Below are 20,881 nucleotides of genomic sequence, written 5' to 3'. Positions count from 1 at the left end.
TCCATGTTCAGCTGGAGGTGCTGTACTTAAGCATCAATGAACACCTTTTAGAATGAATAAAACTGAAGTTGTCCACAACAAGAATGAAGACAAATATTTGAACTGTGGGAGGAAGACAACATCTCCACAGAGACATAGCACTCTTTGCATCTCTGTCGGGGGCAATGCCACATGTTTACAGTTTATGTGTTGAAAAATGCAGCAAGAAAGAGACGAGAAGTGAGTCAGATTTGTTCAGCTTCTTTAAACACTTCTATGATTAATATTTTCTATTAGCTGCATCCAGAGTGTAGTCACTACAGATTAGCTAAAAAATGTGGGAGTTCTCGGGCTGTTTTCTCAATCCTTGTCTCTCAAACAGCATTATTTCCTCAGGTAAAAACATTGAAAATATAGTTTCACAACAATATAAGAATGTGAGGTTCAGTAACATTTGGGTAAAACAGTAAAACGGCCACTTTAAAACCCCACCAAGTAATCTGACTTTTCAATCTAATTATTTTACCACTTTATCTTTCTTCATCACATAATTACACTCAGAGAAAACAATCTGGCCCCTGCGTTAAATACACTTCAAAGGCGCATCATTATCTGCATTTCTATTTCTCAACAACACAATCTCACTGGATAATCTTTAATTAGGCGCAGTTAACAACTTAAAGTTTGTGTTGCTTGGCAACAGCACAGATGTGAAGAAGTAAAGCTACAGGATCAGAAAATAGCTTTATCACTAGATAGGACTTCACCAAGGAGATTACGTGAATTTATTTTCGTCCACCAGGAAAGTGTTCGTCGCCTTTTAGCTCTAAAGGAGAAAATACAGCCGTATAGTTGCCACGGCATCAGATAAGAGCCCAGTCAGCCGTGGCTTTGGTGTGTTCAACAATAGCTGGCTAAAAGACTGCTAAATTGCCCAGTGATTGCTTCTCGCTCTTCTTTCCTCGCTCCCTGTGCGTGCGTGCGTGCGTGTGCGCGCACCTGACAGCCTCGCTCACACGCTTCCTTCCCTCTCACTGTAGCTGACAGAAGGAACTACTGGGAAGTTTTTTTTTCTTCACTGTTTACAATAGTTTTCAGGAATGTTTCTTCTTGTAAACTACTGATCTAATTAGTAAGTAACTCTTCACTGTGTTGTAATTTTTTTTATTATGTGCCACTGAAAGTGATACACATTTAAGATGAAAACAGACCTGATGTCATAATTACCTAAGAAGTGACCCAGGTGAACAGAAATTGAAGCACAAAAATCTAGAAAGCTCAGGAGCAACAACAATGAAGATCAAGTCTTGAGAGATTTACCGAATGACACAAAGTGACCATCAAGCAGCCAGCAGTCTGGAACCCACGAGAAGATATCCACAGAGGAGTTGATGACGGGACGAGCTCCAGCTGCGCTGCCATTAAGCTGGATGGGACACAGGAAAAGGAAACTACAGGGGGTTAACAAAATAAAAGCATGCGGAAAAGGCAAAGAATAAGAGCACAGAGTGCGGAACGTGACACCTGACATATTTAACAACTCACACACAGTCTGTTGTTTCTCCCAGGTCCTGTGTGGACTTTGGTCTATAGATACATGTTTAGTCCTGGTTATTTGTGACTGTGTTTTGGACAATTGTTGGGCTCTTTGTGAATTACTGTATCAAATAATTGAATACTGTACATTGCGTCTTTCTCACCCTGCCAAAACTATTCATAAAAAAACAAAGCAAGATAAAGCCATGTGACAGGGAGACCAGGCATATGACTTCAGTTTTGAAAGAACAGCTCCTCAGGCAGTTGGCTCTACAGACACAGGCCGCGATGACTTAAGCTTTTCCTGGAGAGTTTGTTCTAACACTGGCAGTGAGTAACAGTAGTCAGAGCTGGTGAGGGATGATATGGTAAAAGCATATGTGATCATTTTTATCCTGAGTGATCAAATATCACATACTAATTTAGCAGTTTCACATCAAAACAAAATGTTCAATGTTTGTATTTTCAAACTTATATCAACTTAATATTGAACACAGATACCAAGGGCGAAAAAAAAGGGCCTGGGGGCCATTTGCGGCCCCTTGCCGGTATTTTTGTGGCCCTCATGAGAGCAGACTAAAACTGATTTTTTCATAGTTTCTTTGTCCTGTTTCTATTTACTAGATCAACTCGTTCTTTGTCTTTAGTATTTTTTCTCAAAATACATTGAAAGAAAATGGAAAATATATTTTTATTTGCATCTTTCTTAGACGTCTGGTCGATAGTTCTATTATGATTTATAGTGAAATAAAATGCATTTAATTAAATGAAATATTTTGTATAGGTTGTTACAACCTAGGTTGCAGGTTATAGGTTATATTTACTCTTCTAACATCCTCACTTTCAGTGCATCTGTTTAGGTCTATTTTTCCTTGTTACTTAAGTATACAGTATATTTTGGATTTTTCCCATCATGGTTTGCCGTCGTCATCATCGTCGTCTTTCTCCTGGCATGATGGGCCCCTCACTACAGTCGGAGTTCATATTGTGGCCCTATAGGAGATTTAGTTGCCCACTCCTGTGTTAGAAGAACTTGGAGCAGAATTATCAGATGGTGGATTTGCCCACAGGTTGCAGCACAGAGAGTGCAGAACAAACCTACGAGGCACTGGTCAGGCCCATGAAAATGGTGCTCTTCAATGTATGCTCTGTCTATGAGAAGCATGAGATAGTTCTGGATCTTCCCTTTAAATGAAAGACATTATCAAGTCCGGGAAAAATTTCGGTTTGACTCTGTGCGTGTTGACCAGCAGTCGCCATGTGCTGTGTTCATTGGTTTCAAGTGCATGAACGCACCACAGCACAAACAAACAACAACAAAGGTGGTGGTTTTTAAGTGACTCAGCTCAAATCCCACAAGACGTCAGATACGAGCTACGTCAGAACTGACAAACTCGACTGGTCAGAGCACAGCCGACATGCTATCCAACATCAAACACATGAATACAGAGTCATGCAAAATCACAGACAACGGTCATCCACACTGACACACACGTCATCCATGATGAATCGACATTCTACACACTCAAGAGGAAGAGGTATAAGGTATTGCTCCTGCCCTTCATATGTAACTGAATGCAAAATGGAGAACTACATGGCTACATCTAACATACACATTACCCGACCAACTCTTTGTTTACAAAGAGAACACACCACTGAAATGGACCATAACCACATGTTCATCAACAAAAAACTCTCACACATCACCGTGGAAAACCACGACCAGTTCCTGTCTAAACGCCTGTCCTGGCCTATGACTCCATGCTGTCTCGAACCGAATTGTATCCACATCCACACCCACGCCTCCGTCAAAACACACAAAGTTACAGTTCTTAGTATGCAAACACATGCACACCCACGCGACACAAACTTATCTCAATACTGCACAACATACCATTTAAAACCACACATCAAAACAAGCACTTACACAGTAGTTGCATCACTTATAACCACAGCCACAAAGCACTTTCATTTGAAACCATATTCAGACAAACACACACACACACACACACGCATTTGTATCTCTATCTTTGTGGGGTCCGCTCATTGCCATAATGCCAGCCCCTCACCCTAAACCTAACCATCCCAAACAAATGGCTTACCTTAACTATGACTCTGAACCCAACTGAAACTTAAGTATGAAGTTATTTTGACATCTTCATCCTCAAATTGAGGCTCGGATTTGTGGGGTACAGCCAAATGGTGCCCCCAGAGGCTTAAGGTCCTCACATGGAGGTGTATGGGAATTTCTCTTTGGGGATTAATAATCTATCTTTTGTCCATAATTTGTCCCGACAAGTAAGGACAATCGAACACACTTGTATTTCTCATTGCCATAACCCTTTCCCCAGCCTCTCACCTTAACCTGACCATCCAAAACACATGACTAACCTTAACCAGGACTCTGAACCAAACTGAAACCCAGTTATAATGACCCAGTTCTTTTGAAGTCTTCATCCTCAAAATTGAGGCTTAACCTTTTGGGGTCCAGCCAAATGACACGACAGTCTTGACATGTCATGACATTTCTCACACAAACCTACAGCACACATAGATTTTGTCATCAGCCCTTCATTTTTCTTGTGTGTGTGTGCTGCTAAATGGCCAGAGTTGAGGGGCTTTAACAGAGTTGCATTCCAATAAATGTGAGTCTGATCAGCTGCAGCCATGTTTCCTCTCGAGCGTCGTAATCTGGCTCCTCTTGAACTGGAGACTCTTACATCTCTTCATTACAGCAGCTCAGCGAGATCACTAATCTAACAGTGCTAAATTTAGCCTTTTGGTGCTCATCACGGCTGATGCAACGGTGAGCACACACTTACCTAAGTGCCTTGCTTATTAACACGCTGCTGGGCGCACGCAGTCTGGTGATCCGCATCTAATAAAGACGCATGAGAAGCCGATTCAAGTCTGAGATTTCATTTCTTAATTTTCAACCACCTCATGGCATGACGTCTGTCCCACGAACATCATTGAATGTCAACACGATAACACACTTAACCTCTGACAAAAACACATCCTGTTATAGATGAATGAGAAGACATTTCATTCTTGTGGGGTCTGTTCATTTTCATCACCCTTTCCCCAGCCTTTCACCCCAAACCTAACCATCCAAAACACATGGCTAACATTAACAAGGACTCCAAACTAAACTGAAACCTAACTATAATGTCCACATCCTCAAATTGAGGCTTGAATTTTTGGGGTTAGGATTAATGGTCGCCACAAAGGCATAAGGTCCTCACATGGAGGTGTGAAGGATTGGTCCCCACAAGTAAGCATACACACACACAGACACGTAAATCCATACACCAACAAAAAGACCATCCCTACTACCGCATATCAGCAGAAACTCCAACCCAAATACCCAATAACCACAATTCACACATACAAACAACAAAACAATACAAAAACACACACAAGGCGCACATGCGCATAAGATAAAACACTCACACAAAACACTTACTCTTATACAACCACACAAAAACACACCTCAAACTATACACCCACAGCCTCGGATGCAACCACTTCACAACACAAATATTCACCCACACCAAAATAAGCACCTGCACGACCACACACACAAAACATCCTCAGGAGTTTGAGTGTTTTCTGCTGGTTACTCTACAAGGTTACTGCCACAAGGCTGACCACCGACCTCTGTATGCGTGTCTCTGTGTCTCAGTGTCTCAGAAATCTCTCATACACGCAAATATTATAAAGCTCCAGCACCTCACGTCTCACTGTCGCTCTTCCTCCAGCAGCTAAAAAAGGATGGAAGTAAAAAACTCTGGAGGAGTGAACGCTAGGATCCCACGTACTTTTAGCCGTGAAGTGGACACGAGAGCAGAAGCGAGCTAGTGATGTTCCGACTCTCATGGTGGGGATGTGACACTCTCCCTCCCTCAGGCTCAAGACTCCACACACTTATATGAAAGTCTGATCCAGTTCTGCGCAAAGAACCTGTGTGGTGACAAGCAGAAGCTTGATGGTTTAAGTCCACTCACATTCATTTGTCCAATATTTGGATGCTTCAGTGTGAGGCCATGCAAAGAGATATAGCTTGAATTGTCATTTCTTTGAATAAAGTGTTCTATAAGTGATGATATGAGAAATAAAGAATGTCTTTGTTTACATACTTCTGTGGCCCAACACAAATGTGAAATGACCAGGACAGATTTCATTTCAAAACTCACCCTCATCCATTTGATTTTCCACCAACTGGAGCGTCGGCCTCCTCCTGAGGACAGAAGTGTGGGTGGAGGCTGGAGAAGGAGGTTCTTAAAAAATAAATAGAAATACTCTTCAGCTCTGTTTACATCTCTCTGGCACGTAGCAGGCTGTTGCCATGGTGACGGGAGTAAAGATCTAGTTGGGACGTTTCCATAACCTGCTGATCGCAGGAAGGGAGCTGAAGAATGAGCAGGCAGCCTTGGAGCAGGGGGCGCTGGTGAATCGCCACACCGGTGTTTATAGTTGTTTTTGCGTTAAAAGCAAAACTCTATTGAATTGTGTGACTTCGGTTCTTTTCTTTATTTGTCCAAACCATGAAATATTCCAGGGAAGGTTTCTGATTGACACAGACTTTCTGCTTGTGCCACTTTACCCAAATTCATTGGGCTCAGAACCAAAAAAAGCAGAATACAGTATAGTTCATTATAAAAGTTCATTTTCTGTGTCCGGAACTGGGGTGTCTTCTACCGGAACACATGTCCAACCCCAGCTAGCTGTGGTGTCATACCGGTGATCTGAGCATCATCAACCATTTTTTGCAGCGTCTACATCAAGGATGTCCAGATTGTTCCAACCTTTCTAGCACAGACAGTTTAACCAATCAGGTCTCTTTATCAGTAGATTGTCAGCTGACACCTCATTGGTTAAATAGCTTGTGCTTCATTGGTTATAAATAAAACCCCAGCTCTTTGAGGACTGGATTGGTCACCCCCTGGTCTACGTCACAACATGTAGAAACGTTGTATGGCTACATCTTGAAATATTGTGTTATTGTTTACTCAGTGTGGGAGCTGCAAGGAACTCTTTATTTACCTTCGAGGGAGCTGCACGGTAAATCGCTGCCCCCACTCTTTTGGCCAATCCTTGTAGAACCAGGCTGGAGGAGGTTCTGAGAATCGGTCCAAGGAATGGCCGCAGAAGAACCGAAGTGTTGACACCCCAGTTCTACTGGCACAGTGGAAAAGCAGCTAGATGGAGAAGGCTGATGGTGCATCCTTCCTGCATGTAGGCACCACCTTGGATGAGTGTAGAGGTTGTGAATGGGACAGATCCTCACAGAGTCCAGGAGCTTGGGGCACTGAAGTGCGTGTTACGGCTATGTCCAGACAGAAACCTAGTTGTTTGCTGCAATAGTGTTACATCAACACATTCTAACTCCGAAAGGTATATCGAGCGCATGAACGCACCATGTTTTTACACCGTGATTCCGGACAATGGTCACATGGTCCTCATCCTAACTCCAACCATTCTTCGTAAATGCCAACAAAAGACACAGGTAAGGAAATGTGATTCAAGACAAGACATGCAACACTAAGGCAGACTTCTCCGTCACTCGAGGACAGAAAAGTCCATTTCATGGTGGTCAATATGTTACACCTTAAGAGTGAGAATGTGTTGGTCATATACTTTTTTCTATTGAAGTGACATACTTTCCTCACAAATGAATGCATTTTTCAGTTTTCAGTAAGTGGGTTCACCACCACATCAACTCCTTAACCACATGACAAATGGCAGAGCTTCAGGGCTGGGCGGGTGGCTGCCCACAAAGGGCCTACAATGACGAAGTTTTCTATGCACAGCACTGACATAAACTCTGACTGCAAAGTTTGCACAGAGTGCCCCACTCCAGTCAGGCCGAGTCATGGTTTGTCGACTTTCTCAAATCCTCATTTTGTCAAGAGCACAAAGGTGGTCCTACACGACTGCCTTGTTTCACTCAAATTTATTACATTCCAATTCGCATGGTGGATCAAAGTGGTGCATACTGGGTATCAAAGGCCCGGACAAATGCCTGCACCCTGGCCTGGCATCGATTTGTTACGCCACTGTGCTGAACAATTCATGAACAACACACAAATCTCCTGATGTTTTTTGGGCTTTCCAGTGGACAAAGCAAACTCAGTGAAGGAAGAAACCACCAGTTTAAAAGATAGATAGTTTATGTGAGTCTCACCTTTACTCTATACACATGGTTCTGAAGGTGATATACAGTGTCCATTTATTTTCTCTTTTTTTACACTTGGACTTAATGGATCTTTTCAGCATGCACTTTAGAATGCCAACAGAAGGCTCCACAAATACAGACTTCAAACCAGAGTTTACTCACAGTAAAACATACGAAACGTGAACAACCGGATCAAAGCTGGACGTCTAAGGACACGATGGAGAAGCACAGCGTTGGACTACCATGACCGTCACAGAGAAGAGCAATGTACTCAACAGTAAGACACAACTCACATGTTCTGGATTCAAAAAAATAAACAGCTTCTTCTTTTTTTTTCAAGTTACAACACCATCCTAGAAATACACAAAGAACGGTTCTCTTTGTGGATCCAAAGAGTAAAGCAGCATGTGTACAACACGAGGAGGATAGTGGGTCGAGGTTGACAACAGCGAGCCAATAACAGTGCAGGATTGCATGAATCGTGTCGCTTGCTCATCGTCCCTCTCTTTCTCACGCCTACTTTCTCGACTCCTGCTGAAATCACAGTGTGGACCGGCTTTTTCTGCTTCTCGGGTGCTTATTGCAAATCCGATCTGATTGTTTTGGGGATTGCTACTGTGCAGACGTAGCCATTCTAGAAGTCCCACTTTTTTTTTTTTGTCTTGGTTAAACTCTGCTACACGTTTTGCTCCAACCCTCCACACAAGGGCAGAGGTTTCGGAAGAATCAAGTCAGGCAGTTTTAAGGACGAACGAGGAAAAGTCTGGTGATAAACATTTGGTTTGTAACACCTGCAGCACTAATCGCACAGCAGAGACTTCTACAATGGCGACTGCGTCGCAGGGGGACTGGCTCCTTCACATTTGTGCTCGGACTAGCTGGAAGAGTGAAAGTCCACTCCACAGTGTCGACTCAGGGCGTGACGGCACTCAGACATTCTTGTTGAGCATTGATCTGTCAGTTGCTATGTAACTGCAACTAGCAACAGATTTTAAAGAGAGATATAGTTGTCAAGACAAAAACAAAATACTTTTAAATATTTTGAAAAAGATTAAGATTATTTATATATATATAATTATCTTAATCTAAATACTAGTTTGTAAACAACATCATACCACTATTTGAAGAATCATCTTTTTTTTATATCCTATATTTTCTTTTATCGTGACTGACACGTTATTTTCATAAAGAGTCTTGAACTGTGCCACAGAATCAATCCCCCAATCACCAATTTTGAATTGCTTCACAATGACAGATTCTAAATCATTTATTATTTTTTTGCAATATTTGACTCATAATGTTGCTTCTTTATTCAATTTTTATTTATTAATATCATATCCCTTAACTTAGATGTTTAAGGTTGCCGCTATAGTTTTTATAGTGCAATTCCGGTCAAATTAAACTTGTTTTTGAATAATTATTTGTTGGGATAATATAATGTTTTCCAATATAAAGAGGCTGATTTTGATTATTTTTTATCATTTGCTTATCTATTGTTACACAACTGAGCACACAAAAATTGTTTGGTGGTGAACTATAGTGGATGTGACAATGGATATCTGTTCGTTGATGAATCAATCTTTTGTGCTCAACTCTACAGCACATCATTGATTCTTACCTTTTAGAGATTGGGTTCTATGGAAGAAAACAGTGTTCTATCATAGAAACTGGTGTGAAGCAGGGTTCTATTTTTGGGCTACTTATTATTGGTGACTAGTTGTCATTAAGACAAAAACATTAGTTTTTTTCCAAAACAACAATGTGCGACCAACATTCATTTGTTTATTCACAAATATGAGAAACTACTGATGTATTCTACCGGTCAACTTTTTTTGGGGTGGGAAGTGAAACCATTTGATCTAGTAAGAACAGTGTGATACAGGGTCCAAAACTTTTAGAGCTATTTTTTTCTTGCTCATTTTTCACCACACAACAAAAATAATCCAAGAATTACATGGCATATACCGAATTCTTGGTTGCGTGCCGCCACTCCCTGAGTCTCCACTGACCTGGCCTTTTGAAAAAAAACGTACCCCGGACTTGAACACGCACACTCACATAATTAATCTATTCAAAAGTACCAAGGAAAACAAAAGCACATTAATTCAATCTAGCACATTTTGGCTCTCTATACTGTGTTTATACTGTTTCTTATATGAATACACTTTATTTCCAACACAAAGTGCCTCGACTGATACATCTTAATACACTTATTGCGAGGGGGGACCACAGAGATGTGACTGGAGTGAAACTTAGCAACAGTAGTTACTTGACTTGCCGTCAACAGACAGATGTGTGAATGAAGCCGCCTTTTTCCAGATGTGCTGAGTCGTATTTACAGGAGCAAGATTTTTACAGTACAAAGTCTCTTGTAAAGGTTCCCTTTCCTGATAGGTCCAAAACCAGGATGTGGGAAGGTAGATGCTTATCAAAGTCCTCCCAGGTGTTGAGTGAGCTGGGGCAGCTACCACTTTTGGTTCAGTCTGTATTGTCCTGCAGGAGTGGACTTGTGGCTCCGAATTGTGGGTCCTTCTGCTGTTGCACTCTTAGCGCACTGTCATTCAAACAGGAAATGCATTGTCTGAATAAAAATCTCTAAATATCAGAAACACATTGCCTTTTTTTTCACCATGCTGATATCGTAAATATGTGACAACAATCTGTGGTACAGAATTTTGTGACTTGCTGTCGTCTATTTGAGGTGATTCAATAATCCATTTTTTAGCTCTAAAGACAAAGATGATCTGCTTTCAATTTACTGGACTTCTTTTGCAGAGCCATGTGTGTAAAATGTATCTTGCTGTGAGCCAGTTGCTAGGCAACCTTCTGCTACTAGTGAAGACAAAGATGGGCGAGGCTCAACTGCTGCATAGAGACGTCTGCGGGCTCTCTCACACCTGTTGGTGCATGAAGATGGGTTTTAGCTATTTGTCGGTACGGGAAACAAAACAAGTCGTTGTTTGACAGCTGAAGAGGTTCAACAGCTGAAGGTTTGTATGCAGAGTTTATCGCTGCTCCAACAAGGATGAAAAGCAAAATGTTCTGCTTAACAACGCAGACTGTGAGTTGATCATATGCTGCGTAAAAGTGTAAGTTACACACGTGTGTGGCTGTTCAACTGTGAGCTGAGGAAAGTTGTGCAAATAAAAGAGACTTGAGAAAGTTTCTTTTTGTCACTCAGAGATATACTGGCCAGTTTCTTGAAGTCAGAGGATATCAAAAGACAGACTTTGGTTCTATGTTCTCATCTGGAGCTTTGGACACATGACATCCTGGTGTGGCAAAATTCCCCCTCAATTTAACATCGAACTATATTCAACCAGTCTCATGACCACAGAAAGTGGAAGACTGGATGATGTGATGGACACAGACCCATCAAATTGAATGGCTGTCCACTATCAACACACCTTCACTTTAGACTACGACTAGCTTTTCCTTTCTATTCCTACATGTGTCACAGCCTACCCAGAAATTTCAACCAATTCTGACCACAAATAAACATAATTAAACGTTGAATTTTTTTTTTTCCCAAACATTGATCCAACAAAGGATCAGCATTTTACCTTTGCTTGACACTAGCCATGCCCATTGATGGTAACTGTGAGAGCAAACTATCTTAGAGACCAGCCCCCCAACTCACCGTGAACACAGCTGTTTAAAGTGGCGGCTGATTCAAAGCAAAACTGGAAAGGTAGGACAAAGCTAGTTGCAGCTAGTTGCGTGGGTTGCCAGGTCATTGGTATATTATTATCACCAATGTCTATCCATGGCTAAATGACATGTTGTTGACTGAAAACGCAGGGTTGGTGGAAACAGAGTGGCGAGTTAGCAGCGAGTGTGAGTCATGATCGCTTTGTGTCAAATTGTTTTGTCTTCATGTAGCATGACTCAGCAGTCATCAATACAATTGTTTTCTCTTTCCATCTGAGTGATAAATAAGAAGTTAGTACTAGTAAATGTCACTCGACATGGCAGTCTACACTTCATGTTGTTCAGTTAGAGGTTACAGAACAACGCTAGAACACGTATTATTGAATCACCTCTAAACAACTCAGTCCTTCCAGAATATCATGACTGGGCAGAGCTATATTTAAAACATACATATTGCTGTCTACTTCATCTTCACTCTTAGCTGTCGTGAGATCATGGAGGGACTGCTTACAGAACCAAACTGTCTGTGAGAAGTGACGCCCGGGACTCTGGAACCACACGACAGACGTTACCTGTTTGTTCCTTTCTTGATGCCATTACGACAGAACGCTGCTCTCTGCTTGTGTGAAACCAGTAAACACCATCTCTTTGCAGTTCTCTAAGAGTAAACAACCAGACACACAAGAGCTTTGGTGGCAGAGAGAAGCGAACCATCCGCAGGCTCAAGTTTAAGCCCCACACTTGGTGAATAGGGACCGGGGCTCCTTGCAGGCGGGTTATGGGAACACGATGATCCATGCACGATCATGAGTGACACTTGTGAGAGTCCTCAAAGATAAAATTATCTTCCACTACTTCAACCCCCCCAAAAAGTTGTATGAAATACATGAAGTGATGACGGTTTGTGAATCATTCGTTCCTTCAATATTCCTATGAGAACCAGCTGTGTTTATAAACGGTTTCAGAATATGGTGCCTACAAGTACTTATTAAATTGTCCATTTGCTATATATGAGCCTCTGTTTTTGTCTTCCAATAGTACATGATATCCTCTCCCTGTAGCAAGTGACTGGATTCAATGGCGAGAAAAACATAATGGCCTTTTTTAGGAGTATGTAACCGTACTGTAAATCAAAGTTGCAAATCTTTTGTGTGACTGTAGCATCATTCTGGTAAAACAAGGCATAGCCCCACTCTGACCGCTGAAAATGAATAGATTAAATGAACCCAATTTGAAACTTGTACGTACAAGAAAACAGATATTTGTGATGGATAGTATCCATTTGCAAATATCTGCATAAAAAACTGGTCAAATAGATGTTGAATACTTAATATTAATATGAGGAGGATGTGATGCTAGAGCGTGCTCCTGTTGCACAGTCCATCTGAATCATCATAAAAGCAAAATGTAGCCAGATTCCTAAACTACAAACAACAGCTAATTCCATAAGAGAGTTCAAGACAAGCGAGCTGGTGAATAATGGCACCACATTCTGAAACACTTGATTCTCACTGAAGTGCTGAAGGAATAAGTGACCCTTGCACCAACATCTCCTATATGGAAGCACATCTTTTATACCTAAATATACAATATCTAATATCCCTGATCATAAACATCATTATTCAATGATGGCTGCTACTTCTGAAGCCACCATTTTTTTTATTGCATGTACAACATCAACTCACACGAACCACTCACTGATGTTCTCTACACGTCGGCCTTCTGGGGGAAGCCTCTAACGTTCGCTACGGAGCTACCCACCGAGCACAATACCTAAAACTCTGGATACCAACGACTGTTCTGGTGATAATAGGAGATGGACTGAGGCCCACAGCTGGAGGTCTCACAGGATGGAGGGGATTGGGGAACGTGAGCGTCTGAGGGGGCAGGGCGATCCGTAGGGCGAGGTGCCGGGCGACAACCTCAGGGCGTTACCAGTCATGCCCGATATGTTGTTTAAGCTCCGGGATTTCTCATAGCCTTCAGATGGAGGTGGGCGACACAGAGGTGGAAGTGGAGGTGGTGGTGGTGGTGCAGGACATGAACAGACACAGGCAGCACGCAGGCAGGCAGGCAGGCAACCGTCCCAGTCCGAGCCGGCCGAGGAGCCAAGACAGGAGACAGAAGTGAAACAGAGCAACAAACTGTGTAGTGAGAGCATGCGCAATATCTTCACTCCAGAAAATGATCCAGAAACGGTTTCTCTTATCGCAATGAAGTGCTCATCTAAATATTTTTACTGGGAATCAATAAAGCTTCATCTTGGGTGTCAAATTTGTGAGAAATACACAGAAGGAGATTGCACTGAATTTTAGCGATGGTGCAAACCCAAAAAGCAACTGCTTCACTCTGAGACAGAGATGCATGGCTGAGCCAGTTTGTCCCAGTGCTTTTGCTCAGTAGCATTTCTGATCACAATTTATTTAACTGCTTTAAACAAATATCCACTTTTGATCGAGACATGTCTAATAATCAGAAATGCTTTGTAACATTCCGATGGCTGAAAAATATAGACAATATTACTGAGCTAGCTTCAACTTCCACACAAGCGAGGCAATTCCACCTTTGGTTGCATTTGTACAAACAATGACAATAGTTTTCAATCAACTTATGACATCATCATTAGTATTTCCGGTACTTTGAAAATTGGACAGTATCCAAAATCTGCTGTCTCGTTCAAAGTCTTAAAATACTGATGATGACATTGAACCATTTAATCAGACACATAATCTGTTTTTCTATTGCATCCACTTGAAAATATGGAAAAATTCTGCGTTGTTTATTTTGAACGTTGGATAATTCCCGATGCTGCTCCTTGCATCAATGATCTCTGTGTCAATTTATGGTTTTATGAACATTTGACAGCAAGAAACACAAGATGACAATCCAACATATATAATAAACTCCTACTTTCTGAAATTGATAGTAGCAATTGATCATTTCTTTTTTTTCTGCAGATTGCAGAGTGGTCGCCGTATGACTGGAATGTTGGTGGTTCGCTCCCACCATCAGATATGCTTCTGTGGACGTGTCCCTGAGCAAGACACCGTAGCTCTGTGTGGGTGAACTTTGTCTAAAACGCTTGGGGCACTGAGACAGCACACTATATACAGTAAGTAGGAGCCTAGTACCTGCAGGAAAAACTTGGAATGAAGTTGGGGCTTCGTGTGAATGCGCCAGCTGGACTGTAACACACTGTTATGCTCTCTCAAGTGAATGCAACATGTGTCCAAATACTCATTAAAAGAGTCCAGATGTGATGTGATGCACAGTGGCCAAAATCACGAACGTCACATCAACAAGCAAGCCGAAGCAGTCAGACCTGTTCATGTAGCATGCTAGTTAGCTCGCAGAAACACTCATTAATGGAGATGCGATGTTCAATGTTTTATGTTGGGCCAAAGAGCGGCTCCAATACAGATTTTTAAATGGGAGAGTTTGTGAATGATGATGCAGTTTAAAAGTTAAGTTGTTCTTTGGATTTAGCTTTAGCTTTTAGCATGTGCCGTCCGGTTTTCATCTTCAGCGGGCTGGTGGGAGGAGCCTGAGGACAAATCCACCTGTGGTCAAGATTCCATAAAACTGTGATCTTAACCCCCGACAGGGACGATCAGGAAGCTGGATGCGTCTTTCGTCCTGGATTTGAACCAGTAACTGAATTTACTGCCTGGGGAACCCAAGGACTCAGAATGTAAATACAAGTCCAACAAGTTATTTACATATTTAGCAGACTTATAATGGTATTTAGACGCCATTTATTTTATTGTTTAAATTTATTGCACCGGATCTGGGACGTAGATTTTCCCGCACAGAATAACACCTGGTGCTGAATACTTTGTAACTGTACAGTATGTATTAACACTACTTTAGGTTCCCAGTGATCTCGAAGACCACACTGCAGCAATAGTCTTGAGGGCCAAAGCTTGACTTGAATGACCATAACAATCTTCACAAAGTACTACTGTCAAATATTAAATAATATCAGGTTAATGCGGCAGACTTGTATATGAACACATTTCTAGTTCACAAGTCAGTTGATCAGGAATGAACACTTTTTTTCTGAAAAAAAGTGTTTCAAATGAAGTTAAATTCACGAATCAAAATGTGTTTCTCATGACATTTTAATTCCTCCGCTTGCCTCTGTGAGTGTATGCACTTGATACACTGGGCTTGGTTTGGTCAGGCACTGATCATGGTCACTGACCCCGAGAAGCGAGACTCGGGGTCAGATATTTATTCACACGTTTCCAGGCAACAGCGAAGCATGAATAAATTGTGAAGGGAAGCAACAGTTCTGAGGCAGAGACTGTTTTGGAGCAGCAGAACTGCCAAAAAAAATGTTAAAATGCTTTTGTTATTGTAGCGAGCAGAAGCGTCCATTCAGGAGTTACGTTACCTTTGCTGACTAGGACTGAACAAAAAGTCTTTCACTCTCCAGGGATGATGAGGTCCCAGTTGCTATGGATACGGATCAACCGATGAGCATCTTGTTGTTTAATAATCGTTCAAAGGATTTTAATTTGAGTACATGTGTATTAATATACTGCTCTGACTCTTTAAATGGATTTCACTTGAACCAACTCACAAGAGCTATGAAATGAACAATGACGACATGAAAAGCTGAGTTCAAAGTTACCTGTTTTCCTCATCCCTCCATCCGTGGGGCAGTTGTAGTCGCTAGCAGCAAGCAGAAAACACGTCCCTGCACTGTGCCGGTCCTGGTCTCGAGTGCTGGACCTTCGCATGGGGACCCGTTCTTCAGGAGACATCGTCAGGTCGCTACCTCCACTGCAATCCGCAGACAAAACTGCAACCAAGAGTCAAGATGATAGGAGTGTGAATGAAAATACGAATACGGAAGTGCATTCCTCTCTGAATCCCTGTCACTCAAGTTGTAACGTGGACAGGTCAGTGTGTCCTCACTTACGTGACATATCAGTGTTGCAAGCTTAAGCAATTGGCTTCCTGCCTGAATCTACATGAACTACACATACAAACATTGAAGTACTTAGAAATACGGAAATTTAGTTTCACCAATTCAAATCTGTATGTTTTTTTTGATTGGCAGTGGGAGGAAACCGGAGTACCTCCAACCCGTGAGTAGTGAAGTTACCCCCTCGCTGTGAAGCTGCAGCACTAACCACGCTGTGCTGCATGATAAAAAAAAAAGTTAAAGACTGTCGGAATGAGGGATCAGCACAGACATGGCTGGAGACTCAAACTAGGCGAGGCTTTGCACTTTTTGTTCAAAGGCTCAAGTAACAAAAAGGGTGATCATGGGTAGCATTTTAAGATGCTAACCACAATGTGCCATATTTTTCATGCTTATTCATGTACTAGCGCTTATTATTGTGGCAGGACTCTATCCCAGCTACTCTGGGTGAAAGCAGGACACACCCTGAACAGGTCACCAGTCCATTAGAGGACACACACACACACTCATGCATACACACCTACAGACAAATTAGAATCATCTGCTTGCCTTCAGACTGAAGGAAACCACCGTAGCAAGCGGAAACCCACTCAAGCTCACATAACATATTGCCTCTGGATGAGAAAAATTGAGAGATCAAAATATAACGTCATCACAGGCTGCTATTGAGCCAATCATATCAATAATTAATCTTTTCAGAAACACTTATGTTGAGGTGTACGTGAGAAAACACCATGTAACAACATTAGACATAGATAATTACAGTCCTGTCTCTAGTCATACAGTGACAGCGAGGAGAATCCCAGAGGGACCTCATCTCAGGTAGAAGGAAGCGGTCATCTGACAGATTCTTCGCTGAGATTTAAAATCCCCCGGAGATTCCCGAGTCTTCCTCGCAGAAAGCCAAAATGCCTGGCAGCCTTTTTAGCCGGTTGCCACAGTGATAACGGATGGAACATCTCAGCTGGTGATGTTCTGTAGTCTCTCTCCCAGCAGAAATCTCATTTGTATTTAGATCGTAGGTGGCTGATTTCCATCCTCCGGGCTCATGTTGGTAATTTGCTCTGACACATCAGATATTGATGGAAGTAAGCGTCAACCTCTGTAGGCTCAGCCGTCTTTAGATTGTAGCGCCGACATCCCTAGCGTTGGCACACTCCTCCAGTCTGTTTTGTTTATTAAGCGTCTGCAACGTACGTCTATTAACTGAGGTATAATTCAATCCTCCGCTGAGTGCTGAATCAGTTTGGGTGCGTTTCATCCGCACTTTCCTCTGACAGAATTTACAATGAATGCCCTGAGTGCTATGCCTAGACTTCAGTATTTCAGCTCATCCAGCCATCAGTTAGAAGGTGTGGCACACATTCAGAGAACTGGGGTTACTACATATAACCCATCCCAAAGCTTGGTTAGAGCGCGAGGCACTGGCTCATAGATCCGGGGTCACTACATGTAACCCTGGCTGAACACACTGTAAGTTGACAGTTAATACTAATTGGGTGCTGTTCAGTGAGAACACTTGGTTATCATTCAGGCAGAATATGGACATGTTGTACAAGACACTATTAGCTGCTTAGTTTAGCGATGGTTGTCTTCTATAACATAAAGCATGACTGAAATTCTGAATTGTAGCTTGGTGAAAATCCAAAGTTTGTATCAAGAAAAACTCAATGATTTAAATTATAAACAAATTATTAATTTCATTTTCATAGATAAATGAAAGTATGACACAATATCAAAGAGGGGGCAATTCAGTATCATAACAACAATAAACAGATTTAGGCTCAAATCACGGCACAAATTCGCTGAGGCAATGTTGCATTTGGTCTTCGCCAAGCCCTTCTTCCAACACACCCCAAAGATTCTGAATGGAGCTCCTCTCTGGATTCTGTGGTGAGCATCCATGTGTGAAAATAATGTCCCATGCTCCACTCCTTCATGATTTTAGAAGGACGAGCCTTGGCATTGTCAATATGTCCATGTCCTCATGCAAATGATGGAATAACCAGGTGAATCTGTGTATTCAGGTCATGAGTTCTCTCATTGGACACATATTGTTTCTGGACTGCAAACCCAACGTGAGGCTTGTTTAGTTGGATTCCAACTACTTTTTTGTTTGGCAGTACTGTTCCAAAAATCATGAATGTTGGAAATGCTAAATGCATTCGTCTGTGGCCCATATGTATTGTTTATTGCTCATATTATAAAATAGACCTTTCACAACTCGTGGTTGAGCCATGTACCTACCTGAGCGGTTGCGTTCCAGCCCTCTGCTCCCTTTGACGTGGCACAGGTCTCCGTGGGTGCTGTTGCAGGTGGTGTGGAGGTCGGCTTTGCAGTAGGTGGGCGAGCCCCCCTGCACCACCTGAGGAATGTGTTTCTTCCTTTTCTTGGGCAGCTTCTGCTTGGCCATGGCCAAAGAATAGTACATCCCAAAGTTATTGACAATGACAGGCACAGGCATGGCTATCGTTAGCACCCCCGCCAAGGCGCACAGAGCTCCCACCACCATGCCAGACCATGTCTCTGGGTACATGTCGCCGTATCCCAGGGTAGTCATGGTCACCACTGCCCACCAGAAGCCAATCGGGATGTTCTTGAACTTGGTGTGGAGGCTGGCGGTCGGGTCATTGGGCTTAGCTCCGATCCGTTCAGCATAATAGATCATGGTGGCAAAAATCAACACTCCCAACGCCAGGAAGATGATGAGCAGCAGGAATTCATTGGTGCTGGCGCGGAGCGTGTGACCCAACACCCTCAGCCCTACAAAATGACGGGTTAGTTTGAAAATACGAAGGATCCGAACAAAGCGCACCACCCTGAGGAACCCCAACACATCCTTGGCGGCCTTGGAGGAAAGGCCGCTCAACCCTACTTCCAAGTAGAAAGGTAAGATCGCCACAAAGTCAATGATGTTGAGCACGCTTTTGACAAATTCCAACTTCACGGGGCAGAACGTCACCCGCACCAGGAACTCAATGGTGAACCAGAAGACACAAACGCCCTCCACATAGGTGAGTGCCGGGTCTGTTTCAATCTCGTACTGTGGTCCTGAGTCAGGGATGCTGCTGTTCCGCACCAGCTCGGTCTTGTTGATGATGGTGTTGAACGCCTCATGTGTCTCCAGGCAGAAGGTGGTGATGGAAACCAGGATGAAGAACAGTGACGCGAAGGCGATGAACTGCGGGAGAAAAGAGAGAACAGCAATGTGAGCTTCCGTTTCAGATCGCTGGAATATCGATGCAGACTCAACGTGCGTCGCATGATGAATTAAAACGCTTCGCTCTTGACAAAGGGAGGCAACTCAGACAAGTTTAATTAACTTGCATCAATTTAAACAGGCTCCTGAGAGATGGGCAATCTATTAGCAAGAGCAACGGATAAACACTCGCTCAGCCTCCCTCATGTGGACATGCAGCATGGGAATGCAAATGCAGTCAGAGTTGATTTAGCGGCTGCTACGTTGAGCAGCTGGCTGTTGAGCATGAAAGAAAGTGGTTTAACAAACATGTGCACTCGAGACTTAATTATAAACCACTGCAGGTATTTGTTTATTTCTCATTTGCATACGCGGCTAATTAAGACTGATGAATTTCTGCACGTGTAAAACAGGTTTTTGTGCAGCGACATGACTAGACTAGACAATGGAAGGGTCAGATGGCTATGGTTGCCAGTGCCAACTCTGAATGTGTAACTGTTGTTATTTTTGTGGTTCAGGGGTTGCTGCTATCTGAAATCTCTATGATGCAGTTCAACACAAACTCAATCCTAGTCATTTTTTTCCACAGCTTTGCTTTTTTTGTTGATGCCTCGCAGACATGGTTGAGTGGATCTTTCGACAGTAGGACAGTTGACTTTATAGATACCCGGGTGTCATGTCCTTGTGGTGGTTTTTCAGGTAGTTGGAGTTTACACAGTTGGAGGCTGTCATCACAGTTGGGTGGGTGCCACTGCTATTGTTCTGTGGCTGTCTGACCTTTGGATACTACAAGAGTTTTACCTAAGACACATGGATTTATTTTGTTTTCTTTAGGACACAGGCGGAAAGCTTCTTCAGTGGTGCTCCGGATGTGTTGGAGGTTCTTATAGATTGGTTCCTCTGTAGTTCAGGAGCTGTAATTGATATGATATGATATGTCACCAGATCTGCTTTGTATAGAAGACAGAAAATGAGAAGTTTTAATCAGAAACATGTTAAATAGATTTGTCGCCATCTCATTGTGGAGGTTGCGTTGTGCTTCTCTCTCCTACAGATCCAAAGTTGTAGCTTAACAACATCCTTAATGTTGTAGTTGCATTTGGTGGTGAGATTTAAGCAGTTTTGATCGAACACTGAACCCGAACGTCATGTTCTCAGATATATATGTAAAAGGAAATGGTGGTTTTCAGAGAGTGAGTCTGTGTGAGAGTCACTCTTGACTTTAAATCAGGGGCTCTCACGTTATTTGGCTCCTCACGACTACCCTCCTAATGGTCCACATACTGTATGCAACAACCACCTGTCAGGTACTTCCACCTTCCTACAGAAGCTTTTGCCAGATCTACAAACCTCGCAGTGAGGTAACTGGAGCACATTTCCACACGCATGTAACCTACTACTGCAT

The 20,881-nt window shown here is 42.5% G+C and overlaps 1 protein-coding gene across 7 annotated transcripts in view; it reads right to left on the bottom strand.

Moving 5' to 3' along the window:
• Window positions 1–7,666: 7,666 nt before the first annotated feature.
• Window positions 7,667–20,881, bottom strand: part of kcnc2 (potassium voltage-gated channel, Shaw-related subfamily, member 2) — a 69,277-nt gene continuing 56,062 nt past the window's right edge. The window contains exons 2-5 of one of the 7 annotated variants that reach the window (XM_053861557.1): window positions 18,525–19,458; window positions 15,981–16,151; window positions 15,741–15,802; window positions 7,667–10,247 (exon numbers count right to left, since the gene is read on the bottom strand). In XM_053861557.1, the coding sequence (XP_053717532.1) occupies window positions 15,750–15,802; window positions 15,981–16,151; window positions 18,525–19,458 (1,158 nt within the window). In that variant the 3' untranslated portion in view covers window positions 7,667–10,247; window positions 15,741–15,749. Of the gene's footprint in view, window positions 13,325–15,740; window positions 15,803–15,980; window positions 16,152–18,524; window positions 19,459–20,881 lie in introns of all 7 variants that reach the window. The other 6 variants (XM_053861560.1, XM_053861555.1, XM_053861556.1 and 3 more) reach the window with 6 other exon arrangements.

The sequence above is a fragment of the Synchiropus splendidus genome, chromosome 4 (assembly GCF_027744825.2).
Source record: "Synchiropus splendidus isolate RoL2022-P1 chromosome 4, RoL_Sspl_1.0, whole genome shotgun sequence".
NCBI classification, from domain to species: Eukaryota; Metazoa; Chordata; class Actinopteri; order Syngnathiformes; family Callionymidae; genus Synchiropus; species Synchiropus splendidus.
Note: the sequence above shows the minus strand (reverse complement) of the source record. Positions and strands in the feature narration are given on the sequence as shown.